Consider the following 18,039-nt stretch of genomic DNA (forward strand, 5'->3'; position numbering starts at 1 on the left):
TCGTCATGCAATTGTCATGCTTTAATTTTATTTTTTTCAAAGTCACTTAGAAAGAAAAGCTTGATATTTTTTTTATTTTTATTTACTAACTAATTAAAAAAATAACTCATAAAAATGCATCAAGTAATTTCAAAATAAAGTAAAGGGGTTTTGGTTACCTCGTCGTCGAAAACCATTAAGGTGTAGTTCGTCACTTTGTCTTTATTGGTTTGCTTCTTGTCTTCGGATGTGCTCGATTCATCCTTGGTTGTTTCCTTCTTCTTTGGTAATTTTTTCTTTTTGTGTTCATTTTTATTCTTAATTTTATATTTTATAAATTTTATAAATTTACTTATGAGAAGTTCTATGTCATCATCACTTGAGCTTTCGCTCGAGTGGTCTTCTTTTATTCTAAGTGCAAAATCGTTTCTGTTCTTTGAAAGATTGTTCTCAAGTTTGTCATGTGCTACATAAGTCATTTCGTAGGTCATCAAAGCCTCAATAAGTTCTTCGAGAGAAAAATTATTTAAATCCTTGGCCTTTTGAATGATCGTTACTTTAGGATCCCAATTTTTAGAAAGAGATCGTAAAACTTTATTAACAAGTTCAAGATTCGAAAAACATTTGCCAAGAGCTTTTTAGCCATTGACGACATCCGTAAAATGGGTGTATATGTCAATAATGGTTTCACTTGGCTTCATTCAAAATATATTAAAATTATGCATCAAAAGATTAACTTTAGACACTTTAACTCTATTCATGCCTTCGTGAGTGATTTCGAGTGTATGTCAAATATCAAAAGCTGTTTCACAAATAAACACTCGATTGAATTAGATTTTATTTACCACATGTAAACATTATTTCATAATTTTAAATTTATACATGTGAATAACCAAATAAATATTCAAGAACAATAATTATATTTTATTTATCACATGTAAAAATATAATCAATAATTCATATGAGAAAACTATAAAAGTAAACCGTAATTTATAGTTTTTTTAATCAAATTAAATCTAATCAAATAATCAAAATATAATCACAATTAAATTTAATCATAATTATAATAAATCATATTTATCAATTTTATAATTAAGAATATAAATTAGAATTCTTAATTTCATAAGGGTAAACCTGTAAATATGTTGACAAGACATAAATTGGAATTATGATATTTGTAAATGGTAGAACTGTAATTTGACAAAACCCAACCTTGAGGGCAAAACTATAAATATGCCAAAACCTAAGCTACCTGCGCCGCCATCGCCGTGGTGCTGTCGCTACCTGGGCGCGTGGCCACCGCCTTGGCGTGGCTCCTGCCCGTGCGTGGCCACCGCTTGGGTGTAGCTTGTGCCCACGCACGACTTCCGCTTAGGCGCTACCTACCCACGCGTGGTCGCTGCTTGGGCGCGACCTACTTATACGTCGCTGCCGCCTTGATGTGGTCTGCCCGCATGCGGCCGCCGCATAGGCGCGGTGCTGCCTGTGTGTGGTCATCGTATGGGCGTAGTGCTGCCTGCATGCGGCCATCGCATGGGTGCAGTGCTGCCCATGTATGGCTGCCGCCTATTGCTTTGTGGCGGGCATGCTGTCTAGTGCGATCTCTGTCGCCTATAGGTTCGTTGGCTGTACATAGCAAGGTCGACGACGACCATTGCTGCTTCACAATCATTAGAGAATAGGGATCATTCATGTATCATAAACAAAAATAATGTATATAATATATTTGATCTCAAGAACATAGGCTCTAATATGAATTGTTAGCATAAAATCTGTAATATGCTATATTAAATGCGGAAACAAATATGTAATATACTATATTAAATACGGTAATATTCTTTTATGTTATGATTGAAATCAAATATAAGTAGATCTGGTTTTATGATGCGTACTTTTTAATGCCATTTGAAAAGAGATCTCTGTATAATCTGTAAAGTCACCGTCTTTAGATCCAAGATCCTTCTCTTCTCTTCCTATCATTTCATAGGACCATTTAGATTGATGGTTAGGGAGAAGAGTTGAAAGAGAGACTGTAATCCCTCAATTGAATCCTCTATGAGATGCGTAACCTCTCTTCTTATTCTTCCGGTCCCTAGAGGTCCTATCTATTTATAGGCGAGAGCAAAGGGTCTAGGATAAGTAATTAGGAGAGTTCCTCCCATCAAGGGTATTTCCTAAGGAATCATATTTTAAGTGGGCTTTTTTTCTATTGGCCAATATATGTCATCAAAATCTAATTAGTTATATATAACTCTTCTTATTCTTCCGGTTCCTAGAGGTCTTGTCTATTTATACGCGAGAGCAAAGGGTCTACGATAAGTAATTAGAAGAGTTCCTCTCGTCAAGGGCATTTCCTAAGGAATTATATTTTAAGTGGGCTTTTTTTCTATTGGCCAATATATGTCATCAAAATCTAATTAGTTATATTATATATATTTTATCCAATTATAAAGGGTCACAAAATCTAACATTCTCCCACTTGGCCCATTAATTGATAAGATATAAAAAGATATTCAAAATCAAAATAAACAAAATAAAATTTATTTAAAAATAAATTTACTTAATTGGATTCCAAAAAATTTTGAAAAACATTTTATACATGGCTATGAATTTTAAAAAGTCAATAAGTCCAATAAACATAATAATACTATATTAAGTCTAACTATCAGTCATAGCGGTTGTATATCATAAATGTCATACTCCCTTCTATGTACCGCAATATTATTAGTCTTTCCTAATATATTCCATAATAACCCGTATAATTTATCTTGTTAAGATAATCCTGTTATTACATTCAATTATAATATATATATAAACATAAATGTAAATAGGATAGCAGAAACAAATAACTTTAATTAAGAACATGTTCTTTAAATAGTTTACACTATAAAGCTTTTGTTAATGGATCAACAATTATCATAGTGGTGCTCAGATTGTCAATTGACACTTATTGTTTCTGGACTCTTTCTCGAACCACTAAGTATTTTATCTCGATGTGCTTGAAATCACTAAAGTACTTACCATTCTTAGTATAAGAAGAAAATTACTATGATATTATCATAAAATATCTTCAGCAATATGACAATTAAGTCGATCACACAAAATCTAACAGGGCCACCGTACCATCTAAAAAAAAGTGGAGGATGGAGAATGAGGTGACGGTTTTCTCCGATTCTCACGAAAGATTGTCTCTCTAGAAAGGGTAAGAGAGAGAGGCTACTAGAATATTGGTTTGGAATAATAATTTTGTTTACTTGAAAGTGTGAGGCAATATATAAGGCTTTGTGAACTTTTTGCAGATTGCATCAGCAAATAAAATTACCCCTTTGCTTAACATTATTGGACAAAATTCATAGCGAAGTTTTAAAGCATCAGGGGAGGAAGCAAAAGATCAATAAACAACCATTGATCTTGTAGAAAAGGCTTTTTGAGTCCTCATATCCTACTTAACTCCATCACTCCATTCATAGCTTGCTTAAATAATCTATCAATAATTTTAGTGAAATTAGATAGCATTACATGCTGAAGATCATCAACATGACCAACTTTTCTTCAAAGCTTTGAACTTACATTACTTCAATATGAACATTATATGATCCACTAATACAAACTTAAGTTAAATATATCTGTGGGAATCTACCTAACTGATCTAAATTAACATCAACAAAGTATAAAGTGTTGTAGAGAAACCAACATTATATTATCCACTAATACAATAAAAAGCACTTCCAATGTGGTTCATACACTCTTATGAGTAGAGAAAAGAGGCATACATAATTGGGTACAAATGCATGCTTTGTCTGCAGGACATAGGTAATGGATGCTTCACATCATGACCATGACTTTTGTACTTCTGGTTTCCTAATGAAAACAGAAACTACTGTTGCACAACTAGTAGGAATGTTGACTTGATTCTGTACTTATGATCAATCATTGATCTCCAACGTAAATACTTCTTTCATTCCCTGTGTCACATTCCGGCAAAAGAAACCAGCAAGAGAATTCTCGGATTCTGCTATTACCCAACACCAATCTAATCTTTGGTTCAACAAGTGATTTCAACTCACAGACTTATAGTTCAATGGTCTATGTACAGCATAGTAGTTTACATCAACCCTCACCAGGCCTCTCGTTGACAGGAACCTTATGCACTGAGCTGTGCTATTTAGCAAAATCCATATCTCTAAAGAAAGAATTGAAAACTTTTTTTCTCAAATTAATCACAAGCTGAGTTTAACTGATACTGGAAATTGGGACCTCGACAGCTTCCTGAAGAGGTTCTAAGGATTCGACGATATCTCTCATAAGTGGCCTTGCCTTCGGATTCCGGTCGAGACAATGGTAAGCCAGCATCGCCGTCTTCTGGACAGCTTTCTCTGGATAGTCTCCTCCCAATCTGGGGTCTATAATGCTAAGAACTTTCTTCTTTTGACTGAGCAGTGGGGCAGCCCAGTCAGCAAGCGTCTGTTCTCGGACTGGACGTGACTTGTCAAGTGATTTCCTTCCAGTGAGGAACTCGAGGAGGACGACTCCAAAGCTGTAAACATCGCTCATTGCAGTCAGATGTCCTGTTACAAGCAAGAAATTTATCAGGTTAGCCAAAACTATAAGAAAAGTTTCACAATTATATATAACTACAATGCAGAAAATAACAAACTACATCAAGATCAATGGATCAAGAGGGAAAGAACTAACCAAAACATTTATTGGGTATCACATACAGCATATGGCCTGCACTTATTTTGATATCAGTTCCAATTAAATCACTCTTTGTGGCCCAGATTCTACATTTTCTGTATCAAATCACTATTCAACTGAATTATTTATCGTATTCAATAGGTTTTTTGGGACATGCTAATCACAGTAGCTGCTTCAACTGAATTATTTATCCTATTTTTTAAAACAACTTATCATTTATCATATTTTAGTAACATATACTGTAGGCGAATTCTTTTTTGAAATCATACTCAACCTTATCTCTGAAGTGATTCAATTCTCATTTGTGATTCATCCAATGGCATTCTGATGGTAATTTTAAAGAAAAGATACAGAATTGCATTATTAGAAGGGAAACTATCAAACTCCAAGTGAAATATTGAACTCCCTTCAAATAGCAAATACGATGGCCTAAAGAAACAAGAGCATCTGCCTGATTTATGTAGGTGTATCATTGTTTTGGTTATCTTGTTTTGCTTCTTTTCTGTTTCCAGGCTTTAATGATTAAAAAACAGTGGTCTAAATCTGCCCTATAATCCTATTATCTGTCTTCTGTTTTTCATGATGTTCCACAACTAGGTATCACATTTCTCAAAGATGAATGAGATTCATCATGATAACAACTTGAAATTTAGCTAGGATCTATTGTATATAAAGCACATACTATTATAATCTCCAAAAGCATATCTAGCAGAACATGGAGAAAAAGAAGGTTTCATGTCCAACATCCTGCATATAACAGCAAACATATCTAGAAGAGTGCACTTCATTGCGAACATATAATAGAAGTGTATCACACAGCCCAACACAAAAATAAGTAGAACTTTTAACATGCATATTTGGTAATTTATTGAAACATCATATTCACGTCTAAAGCATTATTCACAACCAGAACCAATGAAGCAAATGTCTTTACAAATTCACTGAGGTTCTTCCTTCATACTACCTGTCATAATATACTCTGGTGCTGCATATCCATAAGTTCCCATTATCCGAGTAGAGACATGAGACTTATCACCAACTGGTCCATCTTTTGCAAGCCCAAAGTCAGAAAGTTTTGCATTGTAGTCCTGTGAATTAAAAAGAGAAGCAATTGTCGATGGTAAAGCTTGACATATGGTAGAAGCCATGAACAAGATGAATGTTAAGGTAACAGAGTGGCTGTATTGATGGTGGCGCTTCTACAATTGTCTACATAAGTAACATAACAATGCAAATGCTTCATGAGGGAAAAAGCAGTAATATTAGCCTTCTATTTGTTAGGATTGCTCTCCATCTAAGATGAGTAAGCCTCTTTGCACTTGTTAATACGAATAAAGTGCATATTCACAAGGAATATATAATTGACAGACACAAAAACATTATAAATGCTACTGCAGTATGATAGTTCAGGAAACAATGAAATAAATGATGGATGAACATGCTGACTAATTACTTTATTATTTCTGGTAAACAATCACAAACTACTTTAATAATCTTAGAAAGAACAACTCTTTCATCGGACAATCATTTAGGCATAAATACGATTAGGAATTGTTTAACAAATTGTTCAATAGATTTTACATGATGAATATCCTACTAAACGTGGCATTCTGGTATACTGCTGAGACAACATAATGCAGACACAATCTAAGGTACCAACCTGGTCTAGCAAAATGTTGGATGTTTTAAAATCACGAAATATGACTGGCTTTTCAGCTTCATGAAGAAAAGCAAGCCCTTTAGCGGCGCCAAATGCAATTTTCATTCTGATAGACCAAGGAAGGGGAAGCAAGACTCCTATATGAAAAAATATTTTCAATCAGCCAATCTGTGACGTAAACATTGTTTACTTAAAATTAGAATTGAAGAGTCAGCAACAGATAATACTTGTAAGTAAACAGAGAAATGTACAAAATATTATATCGAATTTTATGATGAAAGTATGATCAACCATGTATTTTGTTAAATCTATACACACAAGAGATACTTATTTTAACTTCACTTCCTAAATAATTCCTCACACAAAGTTATACAATTGAAAGGAAACACAGGTACAACAACAACAACAAAGCCATAAGTCTCAACTATTTGGGATCGGCTATATGCTTTTTTGCCACTATCAAGGTCCGTAAAAAGTCATATATTTAGTTAAGTTGAGAATACTTAAATGTTTATTTATTGTTTCTATAAAAGTTTTTTAGATCTTCCTCTACCTCTTATCGTGTCACTAATAGTAATCATTTCACTTCTTCTAACTGTTACATTCGGAGGCTTCTAGGCATATACCTATACTATCTTAAATGATTTTATCTCATATTATCCTCTATCGAGCGATACCTAGTTGTTCACGAATAAAAGTATTTCTTTTTCTGTTTTCCCTAGTAACTCCACATATCCATCTCAATATGAAAGGAAACACATAGATAAGACAAAATATCATCTTGATATGATGACAGTACTATATAAACACAACTTCCTCCTACCCAAATGTTTGATTTCATGAGAGTTTATCCATAATATACAGTACAGCCTTAACACATCTAACTTCTTCAAAAAAATAATAGAGCAGAAAAACTGTTTCAACATCAGCATTTATATTTGTAATAACCTTTTCCTTCTCGTTTATCATTTCTGTTAGCATCAGCTTGTCACACTCTCAGAGATTCAACACAGAGGAGATCAGAATGTTACACTCTCCAAGATTCATCAAAGAGGGGAGCATCCTTTTGATTGTCACAGGCAACTATTCTAATGTTTAAGGATCCTTGTCAAACTCCTAGAGAACCCCATCTCACTGAAAAGTGGGCATCAATATGCGCCAAGGTACAGGCAAAGAAGAATAATTTATTTAAGATTAGGGAGACTTGAGAGGTAAATGTAACCAAATTACTACTACCCATCACAGAAGACAAACTGCACACTTTAGTTGATAAGTACCAAACAAAATTTTGATGGCACTCATCTGGCAGTTGAGCATGAGCATCTTTTCAGATTATTTGGATGCTTCTATTCCACCCGTATATGTTAACCTTGATGGAATTTCTCAAGGAAAAACTTACATGATAAAAGTTGGTTTTGGATGACCTGCAAGTAGAAAAAGGACTCCTATAGAAGGTTGAGGTCTCGTTCAAATACCAAACTGAAGAAACAATTAAATGACACGACAAGAAAAAAAAAAATTGAAATTGACCAATTTAAAGTAAGCACAAAATGGCGCAAAGGGCAAAAGCAAATAGCATTGGCTAAAGTAACTCAACGTATTGAAACAATTTGGAGTTTGCTATGAAAGAAACGGATGGATATTCTTTAATGATGACCTAGAAAATTAGGTAAATTTCATGTTGCAAGTATCCACATGATGTACAATAAAACAAAAAGTATTAACAGAAAAATGGGTATTTACTTGAGAAGAGATTGGATTCCACACTTCCCCGAGCCATAAACTCATATATCAGAACTCGATGCTCATCTTCGCAGCAGTAACCAACCAATTTTACCAAGTTCGGGTGAGAAAGTTGCCCAAGAAAAATAACCTCAGTCTACAAACAACAATTGTCTATCAGAACTGACTAATAGTGATGATAACCAAGAAAAAAAAAAATAAAATATATATATATATATATATATATGAGTTTTTTTTCTTTAAAAAGTTATGCTGATAAAATAGGATACCAGCCATTCCCTGTGACCCTGGAAACTGTTATCACCATCATGGACTTTCACAGCTACTTGAAGAGGTTGAAGCCCCTCCTTTAGATCTTGAGTGACAAATCCCTTGAAAACACTACCAAAGCCGCCTCCACCTAGAACATAGTCCTGCCTGAAATTTCCTGTGATAGCCTTAAGTTCATCAAAAGTGAATGCTATAAGTAGGTTTGTTGCAGTAGTCCCTCGCAAATCCTCGACTTCCTCTGGGTTTGATGGTAACTTGCTGCCTTCCTTTTCCTCTTCTTTCACCAAAGGATTCTCGACCTTTTGACATTCTAATAAAAAAAATGAAAACTAATAAAGTTTTAAGCTTGGAATAAAAGCATTCACAAGTGCTAGTTCTTCCAAGGGGCAGTTAAAGTTGACCAAGTATCAAGAACTAAAAGATCAAAAACGAAAACAAAAAGAAATTATTTGGGACCTGCCTTCAGTGAATTCCCCACCTAAAGAGAATTTGAAAGTTCAAAATCAAAAACCAAATATATGCATGTTATCCCTTGCGACATAAAACCCTTTGCAATCTATGATGTCATGATCTAGATCTCTCTAACAAGAAAACCCATATCACCACCAAAATTATTAAACATGAGAGATGACCTTAGATTAAAAATCTTGTAAGTGGTACTGCTTACAAGATTTCCAACTTGAAATTTTAAAGAAATTCAAGAAACTGACCTGACTTTGCATTGGAAGATACTCTGTAGCTGGATGGACTCCCCCTGAACCAGCAATTACCCATTAATGACAAGACTTCCTCCAAATCAGCGAAATGCTCAGAAATATACCACAATCATAAAACCACTCTATGCCGCTTGCCAAGATATTATTTCCAGCACAAGTGGGAGGGTGGAGGAGAGAGAGAGAGAGAGAAAGAAGGAGAGAAGGATTTCTATGCCAAAGGAAATGAAGGCTTGGCGATCAAGAGCTACATGTGTCTGATGGGACCTCTCAGCATCCCGGCGCTTGTTATTATACGGTGGGTTTTGCTGTGGTTGGTGGAAGGCAACAAAAGAGAGGAATGTTCAAAAAGAAGTTTTTTTTTTTTCTTTTAGCATTCTTTTCATATTTATCTATATATTTTTGGCATGGAACTTTGAAGTAGATACATGGAGATGAATTCACACCGGGCCAAGGAAGTCCACATGGGTTTTGGCTTCAAAGAAGGATAGGAAAATGTGACTAATATCATGGAAGTGATGAGATTAAGCAGGCTTACTTCATCTGTACTCTCTCTCTCTCTCTCTCTCCTATGAAGAGATGAAGTAGGCGTGGTTGTCCTTTTCCTTGGTCTCCTGTTGGCATCACGGGGTGGTGTTCCTAAGTGGCCCAAACACCTCCATTCAGCAGGAGTTGCTGTAGGTGGAGAGATGGTGGTGACAGTATAGCTGTGTTGTTTGAAGCAGTCTTAATTCCATCACCAGACGTGTGTTTCATGAATTGTTATTTTTACCTCATGCACTCCTCTTATTACTTATCGACACCGGTGTGAGTTAAGACACATTTCATCCATTTATCTCCCGACTGAGAAGATTCTTGTCATCCGTCAGCCTGATGGCAGAAACCAAAAAGGACGAGGAAGGAGGGCTGAACCTTCTCACCCGTGTCTTTTTGAATGTTGGCATGGTCAAAGCTTCACCAGTCACTAGCACATTCATTAATCTCCGACGAGGGCTGAACCTCGTCGGAGATCTTTCATCCCAATTTCCATTTTCACCTTACAAACGCAGGATCTTGTTTTAGATATCCAAAGGACTTGCTGGCAAACTACTTTGCAACAAAACATTTAAACTAGTATTCTTTGCGAGAACAACTTCTCAATCGGCAGCCCTATTAGCTTCAGCTTGGAAGTTGTTCTTGAGATTAAGGACGCATGCATCTGTGAGTGGAACTCATTAACTGCATCGATTATCTTGGATCAAGCGTGGAATCCCTTCCTTTGTAGCCAGCTCAAGCCCCTCTTTGATTGCAAGTGCTTCACATCTCAAGGCCTCCCCTTCACTAGTCAAACCCGAAACCAGCATGCACTTGTCTCATTCCGCATGAGTGTAAATGGCTCAAGGACATGATGGTGATATAATAGGATGGTTGTTAATCCAGAAAGTATAAGATTGTTGTGTCTACATATATTGTGCTATATATGATGGTAAAGAGGTATGCCAATTGTGATGACTCTTTGGATGGAAAGACTAAGGATGATCCAAATACGGACCAGTATAAATAATATTATATTTTGATTCAATGATGACATGACAATTGAACAGATCTCGTCGTGTAGATGTCCTGCATGACTCTCAACTCCACATCTCAAGGATTACATTAGGAGTATGTTTTTTTTACCAAATCAGAAACAAAAAGAAGTGCATAAAACTGCTAAATTGCTAACCAAAAACTCAATATATACATTAATCTCATCACAGAGACCACAAAACCTTGAGCTATTACATTGAATCATCAAGAACACCGGCTTCCTAAGTGATTCAAATTACTAAAGTAGCTCCAACTGCAGCTGCAAGCTCAACACAATCACATAAACTCATACCATCAGTACTGATACTATGGAAGCACTTACAAGTTCAGCCACAAACATATTAAGATATATGCGATTCTAGTTTTTTCAGACCCTCTCTGCTGTAAATATAGTTTTTTTTTTAACAAAAAGAATTATATTGCAGTAAGGATTAAGCACAAAATTGAAGGGCTTGGGATCATCCACAGAATAGAAAAATTGGGAAGAACCAGATCTGCCAAAAACTATCCTGAGTTTGTCAAGCAAGTGTAAAATATCATAAAAAAATAGCTCTAAAAAACTAAGGGATAGGGGATAATCCTTTGATAAAATTTACAAGTTACAAAAATCTTATTTGATCCAAATGTTGGAAAGTTGTAATGACGCATCAGTGTTAAGGCCCTCCAATAAAGCCATAATCTTTGCCATTAGAGGGTTGGAATCTTGGCAAGATCCTCCCACCAGGCACAGCAAGGTGTTAGAAGAATTTTTGAAGGGGTAGTCGGTGCTTGTAGGGAGTTCCATAGATATAAATGAGCCATCAAACTCCAAATAGTTCTCAAAACTTATCAGTTCATCTTTAAGGTAGTCTTCAAAGGCCACAACAGATCCCTCGGGAACTTGGTAGGACTCATAGGAATCATTAGCAGCTAATATAGCCCTCCTTAATGGGAGAAGAAAACCTTTGCAGACGATTGTGATACTTGTATCATTTCGATTGCTCCACAAGAATCAAAGGCAGGTAGCAATAGTGGCAAGAAGTCTATCTGGGGAAGGTTTGTCCGGAGAAGAGCCCTCTTTAACCTAAGCACCTCGAAACTAGGAGGGCATGAATTAAAAGTAGTAACAAAGAAGCTACTGTAAGGATTCCCTCGACTCTTGGGCAAAACTGCAATCAAACAGGATGCGCGAGGCAGAGTCCAAGTGCAGGTCATAGTCAAAGCATGTGTCTTGTTGGATAGTGTTAGAGATGACGTTGGAAATGGAGAGAGGAGGTTCCAGAAGAGTTTCCAAACGAAGATTTGCTTTCTAGGAGTAATCTTGAGCCACTGGATCACCTTCTAGCCCGGTCTAGGATCCTTGGGAGTATAGTGTTTGGCTAGGTGCTTATAGGCGTTGCTTGACAACTGTAGTGTCTACTAAATTATGGGTCCAAACTTTAGAATCATGAATGATAAATTTTTTTTTTTACCAGCAAAAGATGAAACAAAGATTATAAAATACTCAAATTCCAGTGAGAATTAGATGTAAAGTATATCAATCATTCACCCAAATAAAGATAGGCCATTTGTTAATAGGGGTGTTGTCTAACCGTGCTTCATCCCAGATTTTAGTGCTATGATTGTTATTAATAAGCTTTCTAAAACTATCTTTAATGTTGGAGGCAAGCTTTAGGAGATATTTGTATATGGTGAAAGTCCTGCTTGGAAGTTGGGAGGACCAAGGAAGAAAGCTATTATATTTAGCCAGAAAACTCTTTTCCCAAAGAGAACTGTGAGCATTTAAGATTTGTCTGATGTGTTTGGTAGTGATGACTTTTTTAATAACTAAGAGGATATGAATACCAAGATCACCCTGTTAGGAAGAGTCATAGTAACCTAACTTACTAAACACATTTTGCGATTGCCTTGGTTAGTTTGATGAATTTGGCAATGAGGTTATCCGAGATCGAGTAGGATGTGAGTTGGGAGAGACTTGAGCAACAAATTTATAAGGACTAGCTTGACGGCTCAAGAAAGTAGGAATTTGTGCCACCCATTGATCTTACCTGAGGCTTTTTTAATAAGTGTACTCTGGAATTTATCTTGCAATCTGCCTTTATACAAATAGGCGCTTAAAGAGTTAGTTATAAATTAAGTTTTGGATCTTGAGGGGGGAGCATACGTTTGACTTTGCAAATTTGATTTTAAGATATGTAAGTTTTTCAAAGATCATCAGGATCTTGAGAACATCGATATAAGATTTAGAGTTGGTCATAAAAGATAAGAGAATATCAACAATCAACATAGGTGAGAGATTTTTATACCCTTCCTATTGAAAGAAGTAATTTGATTATTTTAAATAATATCAGATATCACAGAAGAAAGGATTTGTTGGGGGAAAATAAAAAAATATGGAGAAAGGGGGTGTTCTTGCCTGATCCTTTGCTCGCTTTTAAAATAGAGAAAATGTTTCCCATTTGATCATGATAAACTAAACAATGATATAAAATATAAAAGTTTATGAGAAGCTTATTAACATGTTTCTTATTTATATAAGTTAGGAGGGGGGATTTTCCTTAATAGAGTAGCGAGATTTTCTCGTGCAGTTGAGGAAATCTTATATGCTATTATGTCGAATAACTTGATCTCGCACGAAGTGAAAGTCGATGGAAATATATTTCATATAGGAGTAGAACACTAGATTGGCGCATATGTAGGTAGCTCCGATATTATCACAATATATTATATAAGAAAGAGTGGAGTCGATGTTAAGTTCCTTAAGCAGATTCGTAACCTAATTGAGTTCTGCAGCAACGATGGCAATGGCACAGTATTTAAGTTTAGTTGTAGACCATGCGATTATCTTTTGTTTCTTAGAACTCTAACTGATTAGATTAGCTCCAAGGAAGATAATATATTCTAATGTGGATATTCTATCTACTAGTCATATGTGCTTTGTAAGCCAATCACGTGAGTGATGACAAGTATGACTTGACACGTAGTCTTTTTGCTTATTATTATTATTTAATATTTTATCACTTTATATTGCCTATTATATGAATATATTGTGATGTTCATGGATCTGTGCAATGGGAATCGAATCGTGATGAGATCACGATAATATGATCGATTCGCCTTTAAACACAGATCATAAATAATCCTGGTCATAGGTTACTCGAGAGGGACATCGAGATAACCAGACAAACTAGTGTGTTGTATATTCGTCCATATGATGAATGCAGCTGGTCTCATAGTTGCTCATGTGGGGGACACTAGGGATATAATACAAGTGCTCATTGGAGAATGAGTTCATTGATTGATTCGCTTACGAAATGTTGGATGGTTGATGAAGCCTTATTATTAGATAGTGATTCCATTATCATAGTGGTGTATCTGGTCCTTAGACTTGAGATACCAAGGATGTCCTATATGAGTACTCCACTCTTTGATACTGGACTTATAGGTCTGGAGGTTTCAAATCTAGCACAATTGGTCATCGAGAGTTGTAGCCAACCTTATGAGGCTATTGATTGTTGATAGATGATCATCCGCTCTGGTGTCATGAAAGGAATATCTCATGTGTTCTTGCTCAAACAAATCCCTGGCTAGGATCATTCAGATTGAGAGAAAAAGAGTTCTCTAGAAGAATCCGATTAGAGTGAGACTCGTGTAGAAACTATATGGGCCTAACAATACCATGCTCGGTATACGGTCTTTAGGGTATTAGATGGATGAGGGACTATAGATACATGATAACTAAAGACAGATAGGTCCAAAAGATTAGATTCCCCTGTATCGTCTGAGGATTGTGGCGTGGTGGCCTAGTACGTCCGCAGTCGATAAGTCGAGTGAATTATTATGGAAATAATAATTTACTGAGCCAAAAAGAGTTCTTATAGGTATGACTTATGACCAATTCGATATTGAGCCTGGAGGGTCACACACATATAATAGGTGTTGCGATGAGTAGAGGTTCGGATATGAGATATCTGTTGGAGCCCCTATCTTATTGGATATCTAATAAGTCCCTAAATTATTGTATCCTATGGATGAGATCCAATAAGAGCTAATAAGAGATTATTGGGTAGAGACCCAGTAATCTAAGAGGCTTATGTAGTTGAATGAAGATCCAATATCCAATATGGTAGGATCCATTAGGGTTAAGTTGACAAGGGGTCTCTATAAATAGGAGGGAACCAAAGACCTATAGGCTAGAGGTTTTTTTGGCTACCTCCTCCTATTCTCCTCTTTCCCTCTCCTCATACTATAGCCTCTATTTGAAGCATGTGGACAGCAAGAAGGGGTAGCCCATTCTTGATTGCGTGGTGCTCGTGATGAAGAGTTTTGGGCATCGATTTGAGGAGCATCTTCATAGCCTCTACCATGTGGATCACCATTAGAGAGGAGGACAGTTGACCTCTTTCATCCTCTCCCATAGATCTGTAGGTTTTCAGGGATATACGATCTCCCTAAGTAAAATATAATCTTTCATATGCGTAGTTTTCAGTTTTACAGATTTTGGGCACCAATCTTCACACATCGATGACCATAATTTATGGGAAATTTGAGGATTTTGTTTTCTGTTATTTCGCTATACATGTGATGTCATCCCTTGATTTCTCGATAGTGGTATCAGAGCCAAGTTGCTCATGCAAAAGATTAGCTTTTAAACTGCGTGTGTTGTGTTTAATCACGTTGAAATTATTTTGCACGATTGTTATGATTTTTTTGTTACAAAATTCAAATCTATGCTGCACTTTTTCTTGTTGTTAAGAGGTGTTTTAGATAGGGCCTTTGATGTCAAATTTATTGACACAAAAGGGGAAGAAAGGGCAGCAACTATTGTTGCCCCTTAGATTGGCTAAAGGTTGCTTGTAGCCTTGGCCGAGAGCTCCAATTTTTTGCTCTCAGCCTGGCCAAAAGCAGCAGAAATGAGAGCAGCATGGTTGCCCTTAACCTACTGCATGACAGCCTCTGCAGCTAGGTTTCCTGACTACAAGGGGCACCCCTAGCAGCCAGGGTTTCCTGGCCGCAGGGGTTGCCCAAGTGGCCAGGAGTTTTGGCCGCATGGGACACCTACAGCCCATGGCAGTTCTACAGCTATAGTTTCCTAGCTGCAAGGGAATCTTTAGTAGCTAGGGTTTCCTAGCCATGCAAGGCAGTCCAATGGCCTATGATTTCTAGTTTTTGGAGAGTTTTTATATGGTAAGATTTTTTTACTTAAGAAGGGTCTACCTGCCATATGGGGCACCCTATGGTAGGGTTCCCAAAATACTACATATAATTAATTTAAATATTTTAATTAATTATTATTATCTAGTAGTCCTACATGGTGATGTGTATATTATTGAATTTTAAATCTTAATGATGAAATCAGTTGATGAGTTTGTGATCTAATATGCATTTTGAGTGACGTAGGACTAGCTTCGATCATGAAGATACAATTAAAGTAGGAAGAATCAATGTTGGGCCGAAGTGGAATATGTTAGAAGATTGGACATCAAGCCAAAGAATTGGTTGACATATTGATAGAAAGCTTTGTGTCATGAGTTCGGGCATCAGGCCAAGAAGATCGAACATTACGCTAAGGAGATCGGATGTTACAAGAAAGCAACATGTCGATTAGGCAATACGCCGAAGGAGAGGATGATGCGCTAAAGGGTCAGACAAAGCACCGAATGAACCAATGACATGTCGGATAACATGTGATTAATGCTTTGTAATAGTTATCTAGATCGAACTAGTTTTAGTTCTAATTAGGTTGGTTTAAAATGTAATTAGACCAACTCAATTAGGGACCAATTGGGCCTATGTTGAGGCTATTTTGGGCCAAGAGAAAGGCCTATTCAGTGACCCAAAAGTTGGGTCAAGCGGTGGCACCACCAATGGCTTAGTCTCCAAGACACAATCTCTGAGACTGTGTCAGGCGGTAGTACCGCCAGACTAGGTGATGGTACCACTTAGTGTCAAGCAGTGATACTGCCAGTCTAAGCGATGGTACCACCTAAACATAGTCTCCTAGACTATATCAGGTGGTGGTATCGCCTAGTGTTAGTGTTGTTAGCGGTAGTACCGCCCAACATATGCGGTGGTACCATCAAGACCCGGGAAACCCAATATGAGACTTTTTTTTGCTCTAATTTTGAAGTCATTTGGGGTCTATAAATACCCCAGCTATTTCTGTATGGAGTAACAAGAATTGAGCAAAAAAGGAAAAGAATTGTAAGTTAAAAAGTATTGTAATCTCTCTAAGATTAGTGAGTCTCTTCCTCCTAGAGTTAGAAGGTTTCTAAGGGAGGAGTGAGGTCGAAAAGAAAGAGAGGTGTAAAGGTTCTCTCCTGAGTCTGTGAAAAGGAGAAAGATGTGTAAAAGGGTAGTTAATCTTCGTCCATTGAAAGAATATCAGTAGTAGAAGCCAATGGCCTCGAGTGAAGAATCGAGAGTGGATGTAGGTCACGACGACCGAACCACTATAAATCTGGTTTGCATTTCTATTTTGCTTTTCATTCTCACATTTCAAACTAATTTCTTACTTTCACTATGCTTATGAATATATTTTCTAGTTAACATATTTTCGATCGGTTTTCATCGAACGAGAAATTTTAAACCAACGTGATTGTCTCATAAGCACTAATTTACCCCCCTATTTAGTGCCAACTTGATCCTAATAGTTGGTATTATAGCCAAATTTTCTTGATTAGATTAACACCCAAGAGAGATGACTTTTTTCGATTTCAAGAGGATCTTTCTATCACTCATCCTCCTATGTTCAATGGGATGGACTATACTTATAGAAAAACGAGAATGAGAGTTTTCTTACTTTCTTTGAACTTTGATTTATAGAATATAGTTGAACTTGATTTTCAAACCCCCTCTAAGCCTATGAATGAATGGAATGACTTTGAGAAAAAATCTTTTTCTTTAAATTCAAAAGCTATAAATGCTTTATTTTGCACTTTAGACAAATGAATTTAATCGTATTTCTATTTGTGAAACTCTGCATGACATTTGGCAAACTCTTGAAATCACATACAAAGGCACTAATAGAGTTAAAGATTTAAAAATTAATCTTTTGATGCAAGATTATGAATTATTTTGAATGAAGCCTAGTGAAACTATTGTTGACGTGTACACCCGTTTAACAGATGTTATTAATAGTTTGAAAGCACTTGGTAAATATTTTTTGAATTTTAAACTTTTTAGTAAAATACTAAGATCCCTTCCAAAAAGTTGAGATTCGAAAATGACAACAATACAAGAGATAAAAGACTTAAACAAGTCTCCACTTGAAGAACTTATCGGGTCTTTGATGACCTACAAAATGACTTATATGACACATAACGAACTTGAAAACAATCTTCCAAAGAACATGAATGATTTTGCACTTAGAACAAAAGAAGACCACTAAAGTGAAAGCTTAAGTGATGATGATATTGAACTCCTAAC

The 18,039-nt window shown here is 36.2% G+C and overlaps 1 protein-coding gene across 1 annotated transcript; it reads right to left on the bottom strand.

Moving 5' to 3' along the window:
- Window positions 1-3,965: 3,965 nt before the first annotated feature.
- On the bottom strand, window positions 3,966-9,387 carry LOC103999251 (probable serine/threonine-protein kinase PBL16). Its single transcript, XM_009420947.3, has 6 exons — window positions 9,061-9,387; window positions 8,350-8,660; window positions 8,081-8,216; window positions 6,338-6,474; window positions 5,642-5,765; window positions 3,966-4,547 (listed from the first exon to the last, which is right to left on the bottom strand). Exons 1-6 carry the CDS (start codon window positions 9,122-9,124, stop codon window positions 4,213-4,215), a joined length of 1,107 nt encoding a protein of 368 aa, XP_009419222.1. The 5' UTR covers window positions 9,125-9,387; the 3' UTR covers window positions 3,966-4,212.
- Between the last annotated feature and the right edge of the window lie 8,652 nt (window positions 9,388-18,039).

Source organism: Musa acuminata, chromosome BXJ2-1, assembly GCF_036884655.1.
Source record: "Musa acuminata AAA Group cultivar baxijiao chromosome BXJ2-1, Cavendish_Baxijiao_AAA, whole genome shotgun sequence".
Lineage (NCBI taxonomy): Eukaryota > Viridiplantae > Streptophyta > Magnoliopsida > Zingiberales > Musaceae > Musa > Musa acuminata.